This window comes from Schistosoma haematobium, chromosome 4 (genome assembly GCF_000699445.3).
Source record: "Schistosoma haematobium chromosome 4, whole genome shotgun sequence".
NCBI lineage: Eukaryota > Metazoa > Platyhelminthes > Trematoda > Strigeidida > Schistosomatidae > Schistosoma > Schistosoma haematobium.
In genome coordinates, this window is record NC_067199.1 from 43,647,172 (window position 1) to 43,673,711 (window position 26,540).

At 36.9% G+C, this 26,540-nt stretch overlaps 2 protein-coding genes across 2 annotated transcripts; one reads left to right on the forward strand and one right to left on the reverse strand.

Moving 5' to 3' along the window:
• Window positions 1-1,597: 1,597 nt before the first annotated feature.
• MS3_00008154 (uncharacterized protein) lies at window positions 1,598-23,358 on the reverse strand. The gene is made up of 5 exons (XM_051216509.1): window positions 22,870-23,358; window positions 22,782-22,832; window positions 22,716-22,737; window positions 10,368-22,680; window positions 1,598-1,974 (listed from the first exon to the last, which is right to left on the reverse strand). The coding sequence occupies exons 1-4, from the start codon at window positions 22,949-22,951 to the stop codon at window positions 22,428-22,430; spliced, it is 408 nt and encodes a 135-aa protein (XP_051067101.1). The 5' UTR covers window positions 22,952-23,358; the 3' UTR covers window positions 1,598-1,974; window positions 10,368-22,427.
• Window positions 4,920-19,306, forward strand: ARL1 (Arf GTPase arl1). Its single transcript, XM_051216510.1, has 5 exons — window positions 4,920-6,782; window positions 6,820-6,954; window positions 8,527-8,720; window positions 17,087-17,265; window positions 18,999-19,306. The coding sequence occupies exons 1-5, from the start codon at window positions 6,779-6,781 to the stop codon at window positions 19,027-19,029; spliced, it is 543 nt and encodes a 180-aa protein (XP_051067102.1). The 5' UTR covers window positions 4,920-6,778; the 3' UTR covers window positions 19,030-19,306.
• Window positions 23,359-26,540: the final 3,182 nt, after the last annotated feature.

Here is a 26,540-nt window from a genome sequence, read left to right on the forward strand (position 1 = left end):
CAGCAAATCCTCAGAATTAATATTGTATACGTCACTTGTCCACTTGCGACCTGGTTTACTAAGTCTGTTGTAGACAATTGGTGGGAGATCTATACATGCATTTATGCATGTATAAAAAGACCGATATATTTACTCCCACTTACTGTTACTTCGATACCGTTTTATATGCATGTGAATTTCCAATGGGTGGTAGTCTAGCCGCTCAAATATACCAATTCTAATCCATTTTGGTAACTACTTATGAATTTGTAAATCATGTAGTTCAGTGACTGCGTTTGTCTCAGGACACCAGGGATCGTGGATACCATAAGTCATCACTTTATGAGGTAGGAAGGTGTCTGGTTGTCACGTGAAAATAGTGAAGTGACAATTACAGTACAAAGAGGAGGCGATTCTTTCAAGAATAATAAGCAAGTTAATTTATTGTCAATGTGTAAGAAGACGGATTTGAATGAATAAGAGGGGAAACGGAAATCATAATAAGAAACGTGGAAGACGGTTGCCAAGTTTTGTTAGTGATAACCGCGGTAATTTGTAAGAAATGTATCAGACACAGGTGGTTTAAGGAGGAGATGACAATCCATGGGCGATTATTTGCCTGTTGAGTCTCCTCTTAAACTTATAAACTGATGGGCCTGTGCTCACTTCGGCCTAGAAAGCATTCAAAATGACGGCAACCCTTGATGAGAAAAGGTGATAACGTACCTGGATGTTCGCTCTCTGGTGAAGGATGTTTCTAGAATTGCCTCGATGAGTGTGGTGATAATGTCCTAAAATTATACTGGTGTTGAGGTGGCTTGGAGAGACTAATGCTTCGTATTCCAGTATCAGATCACCCCTTATTTTCTTACTTGATTTATCAACAGATGGAGTGCTTCGTTTCTAATTATGATGTGGTCATACATAATCACGCAAACTACATTGCGTACAAAAGTTACTGTTAGACGGAATAACATTTTAGTTTCACTAATAAAACAGCTTCAGCTTCTTAATTTCTTAGCGATACATTTCAAATGGTGGATTTCAACCAAAGATTTGGTGTGAAATAATTGTCCTTGACTTGCGTCAAGTGCTGAACTTCAGTGGTCGGAGGGCACTACGCAAAAAATGCGAGACGATCTTTTTATAATGCGCTTGTAACAGCTCAGGTTGGTTGGTTAAGAGTTGACCCCAAACAACCAAGCACATGCCAAAACAGTATTGTTCAAGTATTCATTCACTTCCTTATTTTTTATAAGCGTTATATTCCCTATTATCTTATATTGAATGTTGAGAGCCTTTGTTTGTCTGAACAGATAATTCCACGCTCCACTGTGACTGCGCGAAGATCGAAATAAAGACCTATTCACTACTTCTCTGGTTTCTTCTATCAATAGCACGAGGGTTACCTTAAGGCACGAAACGCTTGCCAACTAGTTTATGTCATGATTGCTGTTGAATCTACCTGATGAATTACGTTCATATAAACAAATTTTGTATGTATCTAAAGGAATACATGCAACCCCCAAACTCAACCAATTCGGAACGATGAATAACTGTTTATGTTAGTCTAGTTACGCTCTGTTGCTCGGTAGAATCCATAATACGGTAATTAGGTAAATGAAGTTTCTAAATCTAATTTTGAATTCAAACATACATTATTACCTAAACAAATATTTCCGCCCAGTTATTCAGCCAATAATCGTTCAATCAGTAGTCAAGTTTAAATATAATTAAATAGATGAACTGATAAAGGATATATGGGACTTACCAAGTGCAACAAATAAATCAACATATCAGCACAGAAACGTTATTCTACCCTTTCTGGGCATATCACATGCATATTGTTAGAATGATAATATTTAATTTTGCTACAACACGAACTGTTCCCAATTCTGGGCGAATGCTTCGATTCACGATGAAAACTACAAAATGCCGGTCAGTTCAAGCAAATCAATACAACGAGTGAGCGTATGAATATGACAGCTGCCATAACTCAATAACAGCCAAAGAATCATAGATGTAGTTCAAGAAATAACAAAAAAATTGGTGAAGACGTTGATTAGACAAAATGTTTACGTAAATACAAATAGTACAAATAGTGGAATAAAGATATCAACTAAATGCACACCAGAAGGAATCAAGAAGAATAGATCACAACGGTGTGTACGTGGATGGATTATCATACACAAAACTTTCATAAAGGATCTTACATTGTATGTGTTATTTCTTGACTTGTAGAGTTGCAAATGTTGGGTACTGAATTTAGATGCTTTTCAGTTTTTGTACAATTAAATTTAATATACCAACTAGGAAGTTTCCTGGTCAAGCCGGCATGTGCTGTATTTGTAGAAAATGAGTCAGGACAGAAGACAGAGGACTAAAGTGAAAGTTGGAACCTCACGTTATTTAAACCAGAGTAAAATATGCTATTATGCGTAACATTCAACAAGTGGACAAGAAAATGCTGGATAATTTACGGATTTTACAAGTTGATAGGGAAGTACGTTACAAATTCACATATCCAAAGTGCGAAATTGTCAGTTACTGATATCATGGCTACAACTTTTCGGCGAACACTTTTCAGTGCTCGGAAAGGGAATTTAGCGCTTTCTGAAGTCATGTTAATGCAAATCCTCCACTCTACTATCAAACACAATAATTCGTTTTTGCCTTGTCGGATACACGAGAGAATCTACGACCATATGTACGCTACAGAACGCGTAGTTAGATTTGAAATGCATACTTTAGGTGTGCATATAATGTATACCAGGACATAAGCTGTTACAAGAGTTTCATTTAAACCTATGTATATGCTCTAGAATACATAAGCATCCGCTCAGATTTTTCAGGTCTTCACATACGGTCTACTCGCCCTTAAAGAAAGTCCTGTAAATTTAACCCTCAGTGTTCATCGATATTCATTTGCCGTCGCAAAAATACATCTTTTCCCAGGTATGTATGCAGTTAGCGCAAATTAAATGTTATCCAGATAAGCAATAGGCTTCTCCATCAGGTTCCATCAAACTTCGTGACCAGAACAGGGATGTAGTCCAGGAGATTAACGTTGATGAACCGCGCAGTTGAATTTGTAAGTGTTATGTCCAAACTAAGAATAAACGAGCGACAACTTACAGGAATTATTTGTGCACTATTATTATATATATTCTTGTCGTATAATTATTAAATAACTAGGTCATACATATGTATATGTAACAGCTTACATTCATTGGTTAGGAGTTGACTCCAAACAACCAAGTATCTGCCAAAACAATGGAGCTAAAGTATTCATCCACTACCTTATTTCGTATAGGCATTATATTTCCTATTATCTTATAATGGATGTTGAAAAACTGTATATTTGAACAGATAATCCCCCACTCCACGGTAAGTTTTTCGCGATCTAAATAAAAATTTATCCAATGCTAGCCTGGTTTCTTATATCAATAGAACGAGGGTCGCCTATAGGCACGAAATATATTCTTCTTATCATAAGTTTTCACTTGACTCATTAGCTAACGTTATACGATTTTCAACTTTTCATTTATCTCCAATCTACTATTTATAGTCTCTTATATTCACGGTCACTTTTGGCTTAATACTATGTAATGATTACTTCTCATGTTATGGTGTGATGCGGTATGGTCTACTTGTATTTAAGCCACAAATATCCGAAATATGTGATTTTTATAATGAAGGCTGATATTTTTATTTTCGACTGATGTGACTGGGCCAGGAAAGAAGCTTCTATATCGAGTATCAATAGAGGATCAGAGTTGACACAAAGCTGCCAGAATTAGTTAACGTGTTGTTGGCGGGACAAAGATTGGATTAAAGCATGTTCGATGCTCGATTGCGTTGGTGCACGCTGATTGACTAAGAATTAGTCAACTTTGGAATTAACAACTGTGATATCCATCACTTCCTGTGTAGACGGCACACATTCTATCTTGCAACATCCACAGTTTAGCGCAGTCCTCGGAATAAAAATAATCAGGGTCGGAACTCAAATAAGATGTGGTTGTTTTCTATAAAAACTGAACGAAGTATCAATGGCCGTTGTAATCAGTGAAAATCAATCTAAGGGCGGTCGAGAGTAACTAATTCTTAAGTCAACTTTAGAGAACCCTATGTAACAATTAGGTCAACTATGATTATCGTTGACCTTAATACTGGTTAAAATTTTCCCTAACTAACGGGGATTTTGATTCAGACTAGTCAAGTATTGTTGGATTCAAATAACGCGACGAAAACCAAAGTAATACCATTCCAGATTAGTCTCAATGTATCACGAACGTTCAGGGCTCGACGAAGTATTTTCTGTGACCTTCTTGTGATTAAGGGATCCAAAACCTAATCGAAGTAAAAGTCAGGGATAAAATAATATAAAAACTTATTTGAAAAGTGGCCTTTGTGTAGAGAAGCAGGTGATCTAAGTTGATTAGCTGCTGTAAGGGTTGTGCAGAACGGCGTACTAAACGGCGTTCTGGCGCAGATGCGTAAACGCGCGCCTCCAGCGAGGATGTGTCTGGCTAAGTAAATGAGGTCAGAGTCGACGCCGAAGACTTGCCAAACCATTTTCCGCTACAAACAGAACAACTTCAATAAGCCCCATCCCATTAATTTGAGATATCATCTACAAAGTCCCTCTTTTTTCAGTAAGATCAGTTCGATCCAAACCGGGATCCATTATGAAAGTACTCAAAACTGTTTTCGATAAATGACTGGAGCGAGTTGATCTGGTAGACATATTTCTGCAAAAACAACTTTGAAAATCTACATGATTAGATGAGTGATTTTAGGTCATGAATCACTTCCATCACAATGCAAATTAGGCGTTAGGTAATTAACCAATAAAAACTTATCCTATTTTACGGATATAGGATACATGAGATCTAAAATTCTGAACCTCACCAAGTGAGTATTAGACACTGAATGGAATTTATTCAAGGTTTGAGCTACAAGTGGTAACATTGGTCACCGGTTTGTGTGTGATTGTTAAGATTTCTGTCGTATCGCGAGTTATAACATAGTCCAATCACCCTTTAGATAAAGAAATTCAGCATTCTACTACAAAAACATGAAACCCAATAGCTTTGTCACAGGCTTGTAAAGACCAATTAGACTATAGTCCAATTATAATTAGTCTATACAATATTTAATTGATATTTCAGTACGGTTCCAGGTATTTGGTACCCATCATTCACAAATAAGAGTGACGAATATCTAAAGACTCGAGAATTCTTACTGTCATCTTAGGACTAGTAATCGACCTATATAGGTCGTATATGGTATGTTAACATACCACTTTTTACAGGCTTTTACTCAGGGCCTCTTCATTGATTTTATTCTTGTCCGATGATCACAGAGAATTTCCAAGCTAAGGTTTCCATATGCCTCTTATTCTTAAGTTTTAAAGTTACCGCACTAGCCCTTTGTAAAGATCCTTAATAAACGGTCAGCAAATATGACGTCGAAGATGAACTCCGTTCTTGGGGTGCTTCTCAATCTCCTAACTTATCACTAGGGAGATTCAAGCCAATTAGTGGGCTCTACCGGCCGGTACGAACTGTGTTATTCCAGTGTTAGTAAACTAAGTAGTTCTACGTGTCTAGGAAACTTGTCTCAGTAAACTAAAAACTAGTATCAGTTTGTTTCGAGAGATATTACATGGACATAAGAGAATGTTAGTGCATGAAATGCCTAGGAGTTATAGATAATAACAGTTTTTTATATTTATCTAATTTTCTTGTAGATGAGAGTATTTATTTCTGCAAATCCGAGAACAACTTGGGTCCCCACTTCATAATCCTATGATAGATGTAAACAAAATAAGTTCGACCCACATTAAAGTTTAAATTGCGGACTATATTAGTTTTTAGTTCACTTTAGGAGGAAAAGTGTTCATTATGAATTTCTGTAACATTTAAGAGAAGGCTAGTTAATAGGCATTTCGAAGTAGTTGACCAAAAAAGGACTGCCCTCTCAATTCTCTTATCCTCCTTTCTAATTTTCCATTCAAATAAAGTTTCGGTGTACAAAGTCATTCATGTACTAGGTCCTATGTTGTATATGCAGGTTTCATGACGATATTGTCGAATCAGTCCAGTGACCCTGTAATTTCTTTATCTATGCTACATAAAAACCCACGAAATCATTTAAGTCTTCCATAATTTATTTTCCCTTACCTATGTTGTTATCGTTCGTTCTTAAGTCATTATCCTTTAGATCATTTTTAGTATTGCCAAGTCTAATAAATGTTCTTCACATGTGATGAAACACGAACATACAAATTTATCCTGTTTGCCAGGTCATTTTGTAGCTTTCTCATGACTTAGTGCCAACAAGTTATAAAAAGCCTCATGTACACATCTTGAAAAGATCACTAGATTCATCTGTAGGCGTTTGATATACGGAAATACTTCCAGTGATCATCCAGTCAAGGAATGTAGTCTGACATGTGTGCATCGGTTCATGCTGCTGCACTATTAGCACATCAAAGTTGTGCTGTGGTAGTAACATTATTAGTGCGAATAGGAGAGATTATGCAGCAATGTCTTTGTAGTGATGTTTTTATATTATTCAAGTGTCTTACTTAAAGCACGTAGAAATGGTTTTCTAATAAATAAAGCCCTTTTTGCATACGGTGGTATCTGTTATAAGGTCAATTAATCTTTTTTCACCATATATTGGATTATTTTAGCATCTATCGTAATTTATAGGAACCATACGGTTCCACTTCAGACCAAAGTTCTAAATAACCGTATATTATTCGAAATACAAAAGAGCTATCATATAAATGGGTAAGCATTCTTTCAAACACAATCCTTATGATTTCAGGTGGTATATTTAGTCTGTTTTCCCGACTGTTTGGAAGTAAAGAACGGAGAATCCTCATCTTAGGCTTAGATGGAGCCGGGAAAACGACAATTCTCTATAGGTTACAGGTTGGTGAAGTGGTAACAACCATTCCTAGTAAGTCCTTAATTTTCGATAGATTCTTTATAAACGGTACTTTTTAGTGGTACTTAAATAGCCATAATCGTAATATTTAAACTCAGCCAAAAAATCTTAGTGTAAATTTCGATAAAAGTTCTATTTTCAAAAAAAGAAAATCTGTCCATCCCAAACTAATATGAGGTGTAAGAATAATTTATATAAACATATTTTATGAAAATACTCTTGGTAGCTTATAAAAAACTATTCATAAAAAGAGAAAAGGTATGCTGTTTGGCGTACAACACTCTTATTCCCTACTAGTTTAACTCAGTAAGGAAGTGCTCTATATATATAGTTCATTGCTTTATAAAGTAAGAATATAATCGGTTAGTTATTAAAACGTTATTATTTAATATTACGATATTAATCAGCAAAAGTCTTAATTCAAACACGAAAATATAATTCCTATACAAGCGAGCGAAGTTAATGATTACTAGTTTAATAGATGAATATTTAGTATCGCATAACGAGATATTTTCTCGTACTTCCGGTCGTATAAAGGGATAATGCATATTTATTACTGTCCTGGGGTTTTAAAATATAATTAGTTTAAAAAAATCATTTAAAGTTTTTGAAACTACCTTCATTTTTGCCTTGTATTTAATCAAAAAACGATTTGTAACAGTTAATCAAAGTTTAAGAACAGGTTTAAAGTTTATTTGGTCGAAAAATGTATTGGAAATGAATATTTTAATAACTCAATTATTTCCCTGATATCCAAAGTATGTAAGTTGATACGAACCGAGTTACAAACGAGCATGTAAAATATTTACCGTTATCTATCAGTATAAACTAATTATTATTCCGAGCTTTCTCATATGAATAGTAAAAGTCCAGATCGGTCTAAATAGCACTGCTTACTTCTCACGATAACCACTAAGTTCTGACTCAAATGTATCACAAAGGTCAAAGTTCCTAGATATATTTCCAGAGATAATGTGGATTAAATATTAAAATGTCCGAAGTATGAATGAAGTAACCATCCAATATCCCATCTTTTATTTGTTCTTAGCTCTGTTTTTAAAAGCTATTGGCTCATATATATTTGATGCCCTCTTGTACCAATATTTATATGTTCAAACAAAGAAATAAATAAACCCTAACATTTTGGACTAACTATTTTAGATTTTTTGAGTTAAGTATTAATTATGCCAACTGCATATACTGCTTCGATTTGGGCACCCGAGCAGTATCCCAGCCCTCACACAAATCGAATGATTTATGTGGTGCATATCTATTTGGTGCCTCCTTGTACCAATATCTGTGTTAAAATAAATAAACTGTCTATTTAAAAAATTTCATAAAGCTTTTCCTGAATAATTAAGATTTGAATGAATATGAAACAAGAATTTATTGCGAAATTACACTATTGATGCTGAAAATTCTTTACTATGACAAAATTCATAGTATTAACTAATACTATTACTATTATTATCAATCAAATCACTGAATTCCATATCAATATGACCTCTTTTTTAAAACAAAGAGACTCATCGAAATTCTTTAGAATTATTGATATACATATTCTTTTTTTTTCCAAAATCTCAGCTATTGGATTCAATGTAGAAACAGTTGTTCACAAAAATCTTAAATTTCAAGTATGGGATTTAGGCGGTCAAACTAGTATTCGACCATATTGGCGTTGTTATTATGCGAATACTGATGCTATTATTTATGTAGTGGATAGTATGGATAAAGATCGAGTTGGAATTTCTAAACAAGAATTATTTTCTATGCTTGAGGTAAGTTTGTTAATTTTAACTTAATTCATGTATTAACTAATAATGATTTATAGTTGTAGGTATAAAGTTGTGGTTGTTCTGTTTTATTGAGATCACGAACCGACCTATGAGAGCCATTGAAAACCCGAAAACACGAGCAATGGAGTTCAACCGTGTTGGGTGTAAGGAAGTCACCTACCGAATACAATCAAAAATGGCCGCCTAGTATCTTTTACACCATTAAATCTTGACTCAATGGTTTAGAGGTCAAGTGTTCATACTCGTGACGGCGAGTCGTAGATTGGGTTCTTGGTTGCGGGGTCGTAGATGCAATCTGTTGATGATTCCCATACTAGGCCTGAGCTGCTATCCAGTGCTTTCACGTTTCACTGGTTATTTAACTTAAATCAGTTCGTGATCTCAATAAAATTTACATTCGTGTTTTTTATTAACCCCTACGAGTGACGTTCAGTATTTCTGTATTTTTTTATTCAGTGGTTTCAACGTTCTCACTTATTCTTTAGATGAAGTTGCTTATTCTTGTACCACGTAGAATGAATTTATTTCAACAAGTAGCTGACTATTTTGTGACAGAATTTACTGTATTACTTCATTTGATTTTCCCTCGATATACTAAATTCTTAGCGTACTCAGACATTGTTGATACAGCCTACATCAAAATATTTCTTAAAAACGTGTGTTTAATAGACGGTTTATACTCTATCATAGATGTGTCACAACATATTAACGTGGAGAACTGGAGCGCAAGTTATGTTAGGTCTTGTTTCCCAAATTGACTTTCATATGGTATTAAACAGCTAAAGCAATAAGGGTTGTAGAATAAAATAAATTCATCAACCTATTTCACGGTTTCTCATCAGCTGCATACAACTTCAAAGTATATTTATTAACAAATTTTTAGCATACTTTGGTTTGTGAAGTTTAGGTAGATGCTCATGACAATCAAAAATCGTGATAATCGGAAGAATAGGGAAACAAAGTGTATGAATAAACATAGTTAATATCGATGTGTTTTTATATGTGAAGAAGTAATGATTAAGAGATTATGTAAGAGCAGCGAAATTAATATGTGATTGAGTAATCTCCCAATATGGTAAAACAGACTGTTATGTGAAAATCATTAATATTATGTAAGAGATAAATATCAGAAGACGAAAAAATAATAAAAACGTTGAGGACATTGTTGAAAATGAATAGAAGTTATTAGATAAACATCCAATCACACCATGGCAGGAAATGTCTAATAGAACTTTCTTTCTGTATACATAGGTCAATTCGGAAACGTTTGATAGTGATCGTCTCTGTAAAATGAAGTAAGATTGGTGTTTTTTGTCTGCTGACTATTTAGATCTTAGTGTACGACGAAAAAGTGATGAAAGTCTTGAGAAAAGTATAAATACGGAAAAAACATGGACAGAACAGTATTTGAACCTTATCACTCACTTCCTAGTAGAAGTAGGCGTAGACATTCTCCAGAATGATAGTGAAAGTTCCACAATTGAGTATACAGTTTTCGTGTTAATAATTTCACTTTATTGATTTTTTTTTATAAAAAAAATATTGTACTAAAATCTGTAAGAACTGACTTACTATAGCTGTTAAAGAAATTGTTCAATACAGTCACTGACGTACTAAATAGGAACTTACTTTTTTTGCAGAGTCTTTGATGGCACTGAGCAACAATACCAGGATGTTTGGGATGCGTTCCTTCTCTTCTAAATGCAAATTGTTGCTTCAGGACTGGCCTGTGTCAACACCTAAGCGAAGGATAGGGAGTGAAGTAGTCGAACGCGTTGACAACTTCACTCATCTTAGAAGTCTGATAAGTCCTAGCCATAGAACAAGAACTCAAATCTTGTCCAATTGCATCAGCTTAACATTCGGTCAATATCTGATTAACTGATTGTATTACCACTCCCTCCTGAAGGAAAATAAGTCTGGTCTCTTGAGTTCAGCTGTATGGATTTAGATGGGAGCATATAATTCCTTTAACCTAACGAATTATTCAAGGAAAGCATACTCTTAAATTTATATCAAAATATAATTAGTGAGCCGAGAAGCCATCTACAAGCATTTCTTTGAGTGACGTTATTCTAGTTCAATGTTATATTTATTGGTCCTTATTCATTGGTTGATACAATTGTTGTTCTTAAATACAGTTCTATCACTGAACGATAAATACTTACAACAAGTATTGCTTCGATAAGCTTTGTGTACAATGGGTTCGATGTATTAATATCTCATGAACAGCAAGAGTTGCAAACAAAGTTTATTGTTCTTACTGATCCTTTGCTAGTGCGTGGAATATTTTCATGTGACACAGACACCTTTTCTTGTTACTGTACTTGGTTTATCGAATTGATTGGATTTCTTTATTTCCATCACGGACTAACCTTAATTAGAAAGCTATTCAAAACCGTTAAACAGGGGATAGCGGTTTCATCTTACTATAAGACTCTTGTTCAACAATACACATTCACGATCCTATAGGAAATCGAGCTTAGGACCGTCTGATCTCACTATGAATGTTGGATCTTTAAACTACTGAACCGTCCTTTAATGTCTTACATGCAATATCACCAAACAATTATCCATTGCTACTGTTAACTATCTACTTCACACACACACACACACACACCGTAATTGAATTGTTGTTTAGTCAGGTTGTATAGTATTTTGTACAAAAATGTTTTACATTTCGATCGCCTTGATACTTAAATAGTAACCTGATATACACAGGTTTTTATGTGTTTCTATTTAAATAGAAAAAACTTGGTTAATATTTCAGAATTATTTCAACTTGTTTTGATTGTAATTAGGTATATTGATTTTTTTTAATTTCTAGCTGTGATATAACTTACATTGCGTAACTTAAGAGTAAATTTTACTGAATGAAATCTGTTGATCAGATTGTATAGATGAGGGTTTCAATTCGCACGGTTATAAAGAGTCTACACATTGTGATATGATGTGGGCTCCAGCATGCTGAAGGAACAAATGGCGTACGAACAAATCGTTGGCCACTGTCTACCATGGGACTGCATCTCCTAACTTTGCTCCACTGCCTCGTGCGTTAGACATTTAGGTCAACGATTCTGGGTTTGGCCCCCTAAGAAAACCACCTGCTTCGGTTTGGGCACCCGAGCATTATCCTAGCCCTCACAAAAATCGAATGATTTATGTGGCGCATGTCTATTTGGTGCGTTCTTGTACCAATGTTTATGTGTTTAAATAAATATAATAATATTAATAATAAACAATTGAACTATCTAGCTCTAAGAACTCCAAATCAACATTGATATAGCCATTCGTCGTACAGGGTGGACGGAATACTTATCAATAATTTTGAGTCACTACGTATACAGGTGTACTATGTTGATTGAATTAGAACTAGGAAGAAGCCAGTTGTGCTTGATCAAGTCACAAGACTTGACTCAACAACCGATAAACCCACTGATCGATAATATACTCCAATACATATTTCCTGGGCAATAACCATATATTTATCTGCATCACAATAGTTGGAGTCTTAAAGATACATTTGACCTGCCGCACTCCATTTTCAATTATCCTTGGAATTTTTGAATTTTAATTTATTTTGTACTTCCCATTTCTCTTTGTCGGTTGTTTTATTTACCATTTGTGGGTTTTTATTTCTCATTCACTACTATTATTTTTCTTTATTTTACTACTACAGTGTTGTGACAACGTGAAGCGTTGCTTAGTTATACTGAGTTCTATATTCATTGATTCACTGGTTTTAGGTATATATCTATATATAGCAGATCTTTTAAAACAAAATTGAAATCAATTTCTATTAAAATCAACTTTAGTGACGTTAGTATTTTTCAATAGTCTCAGTTAGACTAGTCACGTTATTAGAATACTGGTCATTCAAACTATCAAAGTGTGATAGATTTTTAATTTTATTACCAAAATTGACATAGTTTAAAAGTAAAAAACTGGATAAATTTGATTTTAGCTGACTCAAAATCGTTTGAAAACCTTTAAATTGCTCGTTTTCTCCTACTTATATATTATTGAAACGTATATTTGATACATATTACCGCTGATACTATTGCCACTTCTAATATCTTGGGATTTGGTTTAACAACTTCACCTCTTTGTGCAAATGGAGTATGTTAACTTAAACCGATGTACTTATGTATCAGATTCTACTCTAGGTACATGGAATGTTCGTACAATGTGGGACACCGGGAGAGCCTTCCAAATCGCTGCAGAAATGAGGAGTTACAACCTAGAGGTGCCTGGGATCAGTGAAACACACTGGACGCAAGTTGGACAACAACGACTAACTTCAGGAGAGCTTCTGTTATACTCCGGCCATGAAGAAGAAAATGCTCCACATACACAAGGAGTTGCATTGATGCTGTCCAAACGAGCACAAAACGCACTTATAGGATGGGAATCTCATGGACCAAGGATCATCAAAGCCTCCTTCAAAACAAAGAAAGAAGGCATTTCAATGAACATCGCCTATGTGCCTTCAATAAACTGGTCGTAGGCGGCACCGTATTCCCACATAAGCGCATTCACAAAGCCACATGGACTTCACTGGATCACACTACGCAGAACCAAATCGACCAATTTTGTTGCATAACTAATACTAAATTGTTCCAACTCAATTCAAAACTAGAAAAGTGATATGGCTCAAAACATTACAGTTCATTAAAATAGAACCTCTGCTTTCCTCTTGGTTACTGTATCACTTATTCTAATCTCACTTTGATTTGGTCATTTAAGTATTGTCCGTGCTGATATAACATAGATGGAGTGTGGCTAGCAGTTTATTTATTTAAATACATAGACATTGGTACAAGGGGCACCAAATAGATATGCGCCACATAAATCATTCGGTTTGTGTAAGGGCTAGAATACTGACCGGATGCCCAAACCGAAGCAGGTGGTCGTCTTAAGGGGCCACATTCGGAGCCTTCAACCTAATGGTCTGACCCACAAGGCAGCGGAGCAACGTAAAGAGATGCAGTCCCATGGTAGCCGGTAACCAATAGTTGGTTCATACGCCATTTGTTCCTTCAGGATATTGGAGCCCATGTGTATCATTGGTTTGGGATGAGGGTTTTCCAACTCCCCAGGTGGACTCTATGTCCACCAACCCGGTTAAAGCACTGGACATCCGCTTTACGTCCCCTCAATTTCGTAAACAACACCCCAGCTGCGAGAAGACAGTGAGTAGGACTTCTCTGGTAGTGGTTGTGTGCATGTGGCCATGTGAGAGCATTTCCAGAGGAATAGTTGACTCTCTCCACTCTCGGCCGTACCACGGCATTTGGTGACTAGCAGTAGATTCCAGGATGTGCGTTTCGTTCTATTTAGGACTGGTCAGCAGGACGTATCAGTATCCCAAGGTTGATATTCACTCCTGGATTCGAACCCACCACCGTTCATCCAATTGTACAAGCCAGTAACTATCGGTTAGCTGTCTGAAAAACATAGTTATTATGTGAATAATATGGATGGAATATAAGAATATTCGTCAACATTTGAATAATTCAATTTGAAATGGTTTGGATTACCCCGTTGTTGATATATGTTAAATGGAACTTGATCACTTGATTGGCATATGGGAATCCAGTAGGGATTGCCTCACGTCGCAGGCATTATAAGCAGAGATGGATAGTGCCTAGCAGTGGGATCCAGGACGCACGTCTCGTCCTAATTAGGATTGGTCACCATGACATACCAGTATCCCAAAGTTGATATTCACTCCTGGATTCGAACCCACTGCCGTCCATCCAGTTGTACAAGTCAGTAACTATCTGAACTCAGTAGCCAAGCGGATGACGCTATGGGGTTTGAGGTAAATTGTACTGGGTCTAAGTCCCGGAGGGAAGTCCTACTCACTGCCTTCTCGTGGCGGGGGTGTTGTTTACGAAAATGAGAGAACGAAAAGCGAATGTAAGGCGCTTTAACCGGATCCCAAACCAATGGTGCGCATGGGCTCCAGTATCCTGCGGGAACAAATGGCGTATGAACCAGTCGTTGGTCACCGGCTTCCATGGGACTGCATCTCCTTAAGATGCTCCACTGCCTTGTGGATTAGACCTTCAGGTCGAAGGCTCCGAATGTGGCTCCCTAAGAAAACCACCCGCTTCGGTTTGGGCACTCGAGCAGTATCACAACCCTCACACATATCGAATAAGATTTGTGTGGTGCATATGTATTTGGTGCCTCCTTGTACCAATATCTATGTGTTAAAATAAATAAATAGTCGAACGCGTCGACAACTTCACTTATCTTGGAAGTCTGATCAGCCTTAATGGGTTGGTATCTGACGAAATCTCTGTGCGGATTCAGAAAGCTCGTTTGGCTTTTGCCAACTTACGTCACCTATGGCGAAGGCAAGATATCCGTCTCTGAATTACGGGACGAGTATAGTGCGCGGCAGTTCGTTCTGTTCTACTTCACGGCTGCGAAATGTGGCCATTAAGGGTAAACGATACTTGTAAGCTACTATTATTTGACCACAGATAACTTAAAAATATTGCTCACATCTTCTGGGATCACCAAGTAAGTAATGGTGAAGTTAGACACAGGGTATTAGGGAATGACGGTAAATAAGTTTATGATGTTTTAAATTTTCATCGATTGAGATGGTTGGGCCACGTGTTACGTATGCCTGAACACCGATTACCGCGACGTGCAATGCTAACCGGTGTTGGAAATGGTTGGAAGAAAGTTAGGGGCGGCTAAACCAAAACGTGGCATCAGTCCATAAAAAAACTGACTTCTAGTTTGAGCCATGTTGGTAGATGCAGACTACTTAGTTGAGGTCCGTGTGACCATCGTAACCAATGGCTGAAGACTCTGGTTACATAGCTGAGAATCGATCACAATGGTGTCGGTGTATCCACTCTCTGTCTTCCCTTAAACTATGAGATTAAAATTGATTTATATCTTTCTTTCTACGAACTAATTCTTTCTTACTGTACCATATCCTTATATGCAGTCTTTTACATATTACCACCATTGAATTGACTACCTCGATGAATTCAGTGTTCATCTTGTTGTCCTAATGAGGTATGACAACTTGGACCGATGCATATATGTGCCTCGTCCTACGTTGTAGCTGACTGACTGTGTTAGCATATGAAAATAGTGGATTTCACGTCGATTAATTTATCAGCACAAAGAAAATGGTCGTACAAGTAGATATAAAAACACTGTCTTTTGGCTGGAAAGTTGAGATTTAATAAATTAAACAACTTATTATACTTCATTATCTGATAATATAAACAATTTTACGTAAACTTACTATCTTTCATACGTTCAGTAATTATATCGCTTTGGTTGATGTTGTATGAATAATAAAACCCAGATGGAATCCATAGACCATTGATTTGGTACTGATTAAAAATCATCAGCGTAATCTATCTGCAGTCCTGATGAGAATTATAATACATACATTGGAGGTGTTTTATTACTATCATTACTAAATGATCAGAATAAAAACCAACTTCATGGTATTGTCTCTAGTATCTATTGGATTCTTTTACTAATTACCCGACCTCCTAATCCCAACCAGCACAAAACTTATATCCTCCAGTCGTTTAACATCAAAGAATTTCACTAAGTCATCTGATGGACATTTTTAAAGAGTGATTAGTAGAATTGCATCAGCACATAAGGAGGGAGGACTAGACGATAGGACTTTTATTCGCCGATTAATTTGTCTCATATTGTTTCACTCGGTTTGACAAAAATGAGTACAAGAGTGAGTGGGTTGGTAACAACAAACAATTTTCGGATTGAGAAGCCAGAATGAAGTCTATAAATGTAAAAGTACAATTTTATGTTGAAATTATAGAAATTTCTGAGATGAGTTAGTTATATTTATACTAGCATCGATAATGAACTATAACCAGTCTAATTGAATTTCTCTCATATTGTGTCCATAAAATCTTTGGAAGTTTTGAGAAATTTACCACTTGGACGCTTACTACTACCTTCCTAGCTGCTTACGTATAAACCCTGGGTACATCTCAACTCGAAAAATGGGAAGAGGCACGAAGTGTATGAGCTTTGTCTCAAGGTTAGTTATGTGCAAAGAATCAAATGTATTTATAACGTCTTGTGTCTTTAACCTTCCAGAAACTTCTGGAGATGCCAAATATAGCAACGATGTAAGTAATTATTCAACCAAAATGTGACAATCGTGTGGATGTTTTCCGTGAAACCCCTATTCAATATTAGATTAACATTTTCCAGTTTCCTGAGCCTCTGATGAAAGTTATTTACAGATTCCCAAAAAAATCTTTTCAAATAAATATACTTTCATGCTTACAAGCTTTTTGTAACGTTACTTAATTTGTCTCGGCATGCAGGAGGAAGAGCTTCGTGGTGCTGTACTGGTAATATTGGCAAATAAACAAGATATATCTGGTTGTATGACTATCAGTGAAGTAGCACAATCACTTGGCTTAGCTGCAATTAAAAATCGACGTTATCAATTATTTAAAACATCTGCATTAAAAGGTGAAGGATTGGAAGAAGCTATGGATTGGTAAGTTTATTCAATCTATTATAAAATGAATGATTAACTTTACTTTAAGTCTGTATTCCTTATAGTTAAATGGAGTGGTTAAGGTGTTTGACTTTCAACCACTAAGTCAAATATTTAAACCCCGCGCCTCATGTACTTATCTTTCAAGAATTAGTTGGTATCACCAGCCTTCGTACTTACAGCGTGACTCGAAGCGAATTAAATGTATTTGTACATGGTAAATGAGTAAACGGGAGATGTATACAATAAGATGGTAGTTGGCTGACGGTGATGAACTGGATGGCTCACCTACTTAAATTGGGTTTCGCGCTAGTTGTCACTTGTCAAGGGCGAGTTATATTTATAATCTTATCGAAACTAATGCTCCTCGTTAAATTCAAACTTGGGCCATTCATTTTTCAAGTTAGAGATGTTACCAATGAACTCTTTGAGTTTCGTTACCCTTCTGCATGTGATAATGAGTGAGACTACGTCCATGTTTCAGGGTTTGAGTACACTTGATGGTACTATGGAAATAATTAAGTCAACCAACTAAGTCCGTCAAATTGATACCGTTGACTGGTTTAGTTTTTTCCTAAACTTTCCTACTTTAAAACTTAATTCTATTTCATTGTGCACTGGATTATTAACTTTGTGTGACCGCTCATGTTTATTAGTCGGAAGTTATGATAACTATTACATTTGTTGACATAATACAATATGTCTTTTATTGGTTCACATTCACATTTGTTTAGATGATATGTGCTTTACCGTAAATCGGCTGATAATCAAACTTATTCGTTTGTATTAAGGTTTCGGATTTCATAAGATTCTTTTGTACATAATAATATTATTTATTGAGTTGATAGTTTGTAAACAGAAAAGTTCACATTGATTTCAAGGCGTGAATGTTTACCAAACTATGGAGACTTCACACAGTTGCAGTAGCGGTTTGACGATTTAAACAATCGGCTCTTAACTAACAGGTCGGATTTTCGAACTTCAATCTGCCTGCTTCAGCTTAAATGATCAAGTATCACCACTATGCCCCTAATACAAACAATGCAAATCAGTTGTATCGTGCTTGATGACTGCGATACATTGTTACTTCTGAGAGTTTTGAACAGTCTGTAGGGTACTTAACCTTTATATATTTAGATAGGTGACGAAAGTAAATATCTTCATGAGTTGATATCACATCACCATTTGTTTATTCTTAGCGTTTTAGTCAATCAGCCAAAACGTAGCACCTGGTACGTATGTACATCGGTTCAAGTTGCCATATCCCATTTGCAGATATGTCAAACCAAATCCCAAAAAATTAGAGGTGGTAGCAATATCAATCGTAATAAGAATTGGGCATCGTAGATAAGATCCGGGGGAGAATATAAATTAGTGAAACAAAAACGAAAGAAAATCTTGAGAAATATAGAATCTCAGAATTAGGGAGAAGATAAAGAATGGATGCATGTGCCCCATTTCAAACTATTTTAAGCTATGCCATTCCCAATTAAATTACACATTAATCACTCTTGTAAGCTGAAATATGGAAAACTGGTGACTCAAAATATTTGACGTGTCCTGATCAACTTTTGTCGATACAAAGTAAACAACAAAATAGACTAACTCGTCATATTTTAATAGAAAATATCCTGTGACATCCTAGTTCATGGAATTAGAAGTTATTTACCTCACAATATTATTGCTAATTACATACTATCTATTTAAATAAACGTCATATTTTATTTATGCAGGTTATCGAACACTCTGTGTACACAGAAATGATTTTCGCTACCAAAGTTCCTTCTTATTACACAAAAGAAATAGCTTGTGGATTGGGGAATTCCTCGTTTTTGATTTTACTTTTTACCGGCCATTTCTTTGTAAATGCCCTCCTTGTCATTTGCTGAGTTTGACGAAATGTCTCGTCTCCTAACTTTTATACTTACAATCATTTGAACTAATTAATGTCTTCCTTTGTTTCCACTAAAATGTACAATTTGACTTGCCTGTGATACACCTATTTTCAACCATAATACATTATCATTGGTAGATATGACCCATTATAAACTACATAGAAGTTACTTATCTACTACTCGTGGAACATTTGCCACGCTGAAGATATACTGATGGTCTTCCTGATCGTAGGTATCTTGGTTTCTTAGTACTAACCTAGAGGTTGGGTTGATTTTTTTCAGATTACAACTTGCATCTAGTATGAAATAGAGTCCCAAGTCTGTAAGTTCTTGATTTAGCCATGTCAAAATGATCAGTGAGTATTTTCGCCACTTTTACGTTACTAGGAGCTTCACTGCTAGGTCTCAATAGGGTATCAGTAATACCTTGTGATCGTCCTCCGTTAGCCTCAATAATTCTTGTAGCCATGAGGCGTGCTAATGATACTCTAGAACGGTTGTGTCGTTTGACCGGCTGATGCGAAGTTGAAAAATATTATTGTAAATTATATACATCTAATTTGCAACTACATTAAAGATAATTGTTACGTAATCATCACTCACAATGGGTTGATTGAAAGAAGCATCTTTTCATGAAACATTGAAGTGGAATTGGTTCTCAACCATTCTATTCTTAAAGCCGAACATACGATAACAGAGGAGACCCATATTAAACATCGAACACTTTGAGGCCAAAGATGGTCAACGTGAAAGGATTAAATCATGACAGAATAGCTCAAAGATGCATTAAAAACGACGAACCAATTACGCCCACAGCAAGATTAAATTGCAACAAATATTTAGGAAAATGATGAGCATGAAAGGCAAAGCACAGAGACATTACAAAGTCAGTGACACAAAAGCATCCTAAGAACGTATACACAGGCCCATATGACACCTTCACCTCTTTGTCCCAGCGGTCTTACTGTTGTCGCAAACATATGGCATCACGAGTTTTTTCCCAATGCCTCAGTCCCGGTTTCGTACGATTCATTGCATTACCCTCAGTTTAGTATAACAGGAGGTATGATTAGCACTAAAATTCTACAGAGATATACGCGTGTAATTTGTTTATTTCAACCGACCCACAGAAAAACTAACTGTTTAGAATGGAATGAATAAACTTATATTACACACAACTAGGTCAAATCGCCCGACACCTCTTTAGGTTTTAATCCACATCTACACTTTATTTGCCACTAATTTCCAGATTCTGAGTTCACAATAATGATTATACTGCGTTTTTTATTGTCACAGAACCTTAGGAAATCAAAGTTTATCCAGTTCTTGGAGTGATACAGTCTACTATTTGGTTTAAGAGCAAAGATCTGAAGAAGAAAAGCCAATTTTTAATCACTAACTCCAAAGGTAGTAGCTAGCAGTGCTTCACAGTTAAGAAAAATAAAAAGATTGAGAAGATATTACGGATCCCATACATTACTTGAGAACATCGTTGTCACTTATAAGCATTGGACCACTAGAAACTGTATAGAGAACAATCTCTTTACGAAAACCCTATAAATAACCTAGTCTGTATTTAAATAATTTGTCATTGATGCATCTAGACATGTGTTAGTTGCCCAATAGAGCGGACGGAATGACTTGCTAAATCGACTAAGAACGTTACGCCAGGTTAGTAACTAATTACTATATAGATATACTAGACTCAAACAAGACAAACTGTTGTCGGCCGATGTTCCTGATTACTATCAGTGAGATTCAACCGTGTGAAGCGCAGTTGAATCCACCATTCCATCATAACCTGAGACATTGACGAACCAGTTGTTCTAACTAACCAAATACTTATAGATCCACGTCCCTGTACTTTAGGATGGCAAAATGCAAAGAAACCAGGAAGAGCCTAAGGGTACGAATAATAACAATGCAGACATAGAATGTGAAAGGACATCCCACTGAATAAAACCACCGGATGAGTCGCTAAGAAGACTTTCATCGTCAAGATGTGATGGTGGGTAGAAGACAATCGCATCCGTCTCATTTAAATAGATTTCGAATCCTCCCACCGTCTTCAATAATATAGACTGTTTATCTCCCAGATCGGCGAATCCACAGCTTCCAGTGAGGTTGTCATCGGCAGTTCTTGATTCCATAGGCTAGTGCGATGTTTTGATTTGGAGGCCTATAATCTCCCAATCTCCTCCTACGTTATTAAGAACCACCTATATTAGCCTGTGAACAGAGAAGCACAGACGGACCGCCTGGACGGATGTTAGTTCATAAACTCATCAACTTGCCGGATATCTTACGTTCCTTACCAGTCACTAACGGATGTAGTAAGACCACACTTGTGTAGGCCCAGATTGCTATATCACTACGATACAGTGAGGAATAAAACTTTTCATGATAAGGGAGCCGTAGCAGTGATACAATAGGTTCTTAGCAAACGAAACTAGTAAGCAGGACGTCTGACGCAACGTAAGGTACCAAGTTGTAATGGGAGATGAGTCTGCAACACATCTACGAAACTAGATCCGATTGTGACCCATCACCAAATGTATGCAGCTATTGGTTATGGCTATCGCATGGACCCACCCACTTAATAGTCCTGCTATAGGCCTCCAGATCTTGGTCGACACCAACGACCGAGTACTTCCAAGTCATTACGACTGGAAGTTAATCAGTTCTTATTTGGTGAGTTCTTCTCAGCATCCGATAAAGCACTGTGTCGACTGGGTGTCAGTTTCACTTGTTATTTCGGCTTTAAACCACGTTCTCCAGTATTACATTTTATATTGGGGATTCACTGTCATTATAAGGGCTTTTATTTGAAGGCACTTATCATAAACATTTTACTGCGGTCTTTAGGATTCTCGAGTATAATTAACTCTTCAGACACCTCCAAAAAACACATTAAAATTTGCTATTAATCCGTACCCTTCACGATTTCAATGTAAAAGTTTGATGGCTCGACATTTGTAAACTGTGCTTCGATGATGATCTGCGGCGAAAGTAACTATCTGTGTTGTAAAAAAAACCTCCTCTGAATATCACATCAATGGTCAGAAATCATGGGAAAATGAGGCAGTCGGTCCGAGTCTATGGCGAAAAATCATCGTGACATTTATTTGTTTCTCTGACTCGATCGATTTAAACATATACTGAATGTTTATAATTATTTCCCCTTTTGAGTCGATTTTAAACTGAAATAAGTCTCCCATGCTTATGTCATATATGTCAAACAATCATAAGAATGAAACATATTATTGATTACTGGGAAAAGGAATAAACCAGCATTTTCATGAACGAAATAATATCTATGTCTTTCATCACAAGATATCCAACCACGATCGCGGTAAGCAAGAATATTGCGTACCAAAAGAAACCACGTTTGTGGTTTTCAGTAACTTCGTATACAGTTTCTTGAGGTTCAGAAAATCTGACGCGATTTCTCGAGCGGATACTTGCCTCTCCAGCTGCATCAGACGAATCGCTATTATCTGAAGAATCTGGATTTTGAACTCTTATATGGTGTTAAAGTTTCTGTTAGACACTTACGGCTCTTCAATCACCAGAGAAGCTGGAAAACGTACATCGTCATGAATATTAAGAAATAGGACATACGATCAATTAAAAATGCCAGCTTTTTGCGCAATATTCTTCTAGTGACGTCATCTTTGTAAACTTAGGACGTAGCAATAGTGCAACAAACCTTGAATAGGTGGTGGGTAATATCCCTTGACTGACAACTCGGCTCTTAACTCATCATCAGTGAGAGATAGTATTCTTTCCATATCTTAAAGTTGATAGATACATTACACATGGAACAGACAACCTTGAGGCACCAGATGACCTAGCGAACTAAAACAATGTGGAAGACAGATGATAGGGACATGAAATGAAGTATTTCACCACATCGAAATAATATATATATATATATATATATGAGGAATGGGATCAATAAAGCCGAGTATCACTTGACAAAGCTGCAAACAGAATAATGATTTCTATGGACTTGTCTTGAATTCACTGGATTTGTCAGTGTCGAAAGAAGGTCGTATTTTGGTTTCATACAGCTGTTTGCCAAGTTTTTTAATGCTTCTTTAGCTTTAGATTCATTTTGGTAAACACCAGATGATGATTTGAGGATATGTCAGCTCCATGTACCTGTACCTGCTGATCCTGTTGTTGGATAGGGGAATAGGCTTTTTGAGTTCCGAAGAAGCTCGGCTTTCGACACGAGGCGCCATAGTTGTTTCTAAGATCACCTACAATCAATAATATCATGAAGATGTGATAACATTCAGCCCATATTCCTGCAGCGATACTCGAAATTCGTCAATTGATTTGTATTCGATCGGTTAATGCAGTCGATTCAGTTCAGACGACTTGTAACGTTAGATAGACAAGCAACCCTCACTTAAACTTTCAAAAGAAAAAAGACAAATCCATTTGTTCTTTAGACTGGATGCATTTTTCCGTGTTCGTTCATTATCAAATGAGGGAATATTTAGAGTCACACATTATCCTTCACGAAGACAAACACTGTTTAAGGAGAGCAAGGTCCTGCGAATTCAGTCTCCTCACCTCATGATACAGGTAAAAGCTGCTTTAATTAAAAATACCGGTACAGAAAGTGGGTGTGCCTAAGTGTAATAATAAGGAGGGTAACATAAGTGACAATCAACCAGATTATAATAAAAGAACGATATACAGTAATGAATACAGCAAGTAAGTTACGAGACAGCCTAATCCATGGGTGAGTATCTGTCTGTCGAATCTCCTCTTAAAACTATCCACTAATAGGTCTGAGGTCGCTTCGGTTGAGAGGGCATTCGAAATGGTGGCAACTTAGTGATAAAACGTGAGAACGTACCTGGGTGTTCTCTAGACTACACTGATTTCAGAATTGAGTCTTATATTTAAGGCTTTTTTGTCTTGATGTTAACAGGCTTGGTAGTAGTAATCCTGCCCAACTACATAGGAGAAGCCTTATAGCCCTTCAGGAAGAAAGAAGAGCCATGTAAAGAAAGTGTGACTGAAACATTGAAAAAGCTAAGTAGACGGATACGTTTCAGTTCATCCTGCAGTTTTAACGTGATATGAGGGATTTCGATATCTATAGTGCAAACTGACATGTTATAGTCTATACTTTCCTATCACCTTCGGAAACTAACGAACATCCTAAAAGCGCTTAGAAATATGATGAATACGCCAGTACGGGATGTGGTATGACCGCAAGTGTGCACTACATGTTTGTGTAGAATGCATATATCAGTGATACTTACATTCTACAGTGCACATACGCATAAATTCGTGCGGTCACAGGTTTATGTCACATGCGTATGTGAAGTACACAGGCCATGATATATAAATTCCATAGAATACAAATGTGTATAAATGGGAACATTCCAGGTCGCAGCCAACACATATCCAGAGATCAATCTTGTAGCTATTTCTCTATTATCAGCTTTCAAGAGTAAAGCATCATATTAGTTACAACAATTGCCTCCAAGCTGCTAAGCCTCGTGCTCGTACCCTGTTCTGTCTTCTTTGGTTAAGACAACATGACAGTAACGTTAGCCTCCAATATTTGTTTGATTCAAAAACGAGTTTTAAAAAATATGAAGCTAGGTTCTACTGAAGCTCGGTTCTTCAACCTCGTAAAGGATCTGGGATTACTCGAAAATGTGAAGTTGACAACTCGTTGGAGACACAGTCAGATGCCGTCGCGATTAGACCGAATTATGACAAATGAAGCATTCCTAGTTGAAAACCTCTCAATCCTAGCGGATCTGTGGTGGGACGATCACTTCGCCATAGCCTTCAGTCTTATCAGTAAAACTGAGCTAAGACGTCCCACCAAAAACAGGCGCTGGAATCGCAAACTGTTGAATGCGTTAGCTTTACAGTACAATCTACAACGTGCGGGATGGGAAATTAACCATCAACCTGATGTGGATGGTCATTGGGATTTCTTGTTGCATACGTTTCTATGTGCCAAAAGGCAGTATGTACCTCAAATGGTCCCCAAAGTCTACAAGCCACGTACAGTCACCAAGAACCGCACTCATCATTTGCTAAGCCGCAAAAGGCACTGTTGGGCAGAATACTAACGCACTGATAAAAACAACGGAGCGTACAGGCAATACAAACATATACGGAACATATGAACTAAGGCTATAAGAGAAGACAGGCTTTATTGCCCGATAAAGCTTATGGATAAATTTGTCTCGAATCCGAAAAGCATATTCCGTTATGCAGCCTTTCTTCGTCAAGCCAAAACTCGGGTTTCTCAACTGCCAGGTCCTAGTGGAACGACCAATAACGACGATGACACCACTAACCTTCTGGTTGAACAGTACTCTCGGACATTCCAACCGACCCACACAAACTGTATTGATGAAAGCTTCATCTGCAACTGCACAGGACATCCCGAAGTCAACCTGAGCGCTGACTTGGTGTATCGGATACTGTAGCACTTAAAAAAGACATTCCTCCTGGTCAATATATATCTCATTCTGCTATATCGAGTGAGTTACAGAACACAGTCACAACTTGGTAAACTCCTCTCTAGAAGTGTCCCGAGTTAAAAAAGATATAGGAGTCCTGGTGCCATACGATTCGAAGTTTTATGCTAACTGTGACAAAAATGCTTTTCGAGTCAGCCTTGCACTGGTAACATTGGAGCGCATTTCTGGCCACTTTGACAGAAGAACATTCCACATAATCTTCACCAGTTTCATTCGTCCCCACTTAGAGTACGGAAACATAGTATTTCCTCCCTCAGTCCAAAAGGATAAGAACACTCCGGAACGTATCCATCGATGAGCCACGAAATCAGTTCGGGTACTCAAATTCAAGCCTTATGAACAGCGCCTCCAATCACTTAGCTTTTACCCACTAAAGTACAGGCGTCTTATAGGTGGCTTTCTGATGGCTTACAATATCCTCAACACTTCTGGACGTTCCCTTAAATATCCTCTTAAGTTTATCTCCAACACTTACCCAAGGGGTAACACCCAGAAACTGGAGAAGCAACACAGCAGGATGGACTGTAGACAAAGCTTCCACTCCTTAAGAGTTGTCAAATGCTGGGATTCTCTGCCGGCTGAGCTAGTCCAAGTGACTTCTCAGGAGTGCTTTAAGGGGAAACTTGACCTATTCTTAAGGACCAAGGACAGCATCACACTACGATTTACCAATTTCTTTTCCTCTTTTACTGTTAACATACCAAGGTTCCTGCCTGGAGGATTTGGTGATCCCCTGCTACTAGACACGGAAGCCTGTTAAGCGAAAGCTTCTTCAATTCCATCCACAGCCATTTGACTACTTGATACAAGAGCTAATAATGTATGGTTCCCATTCAAACCAAACGCTACT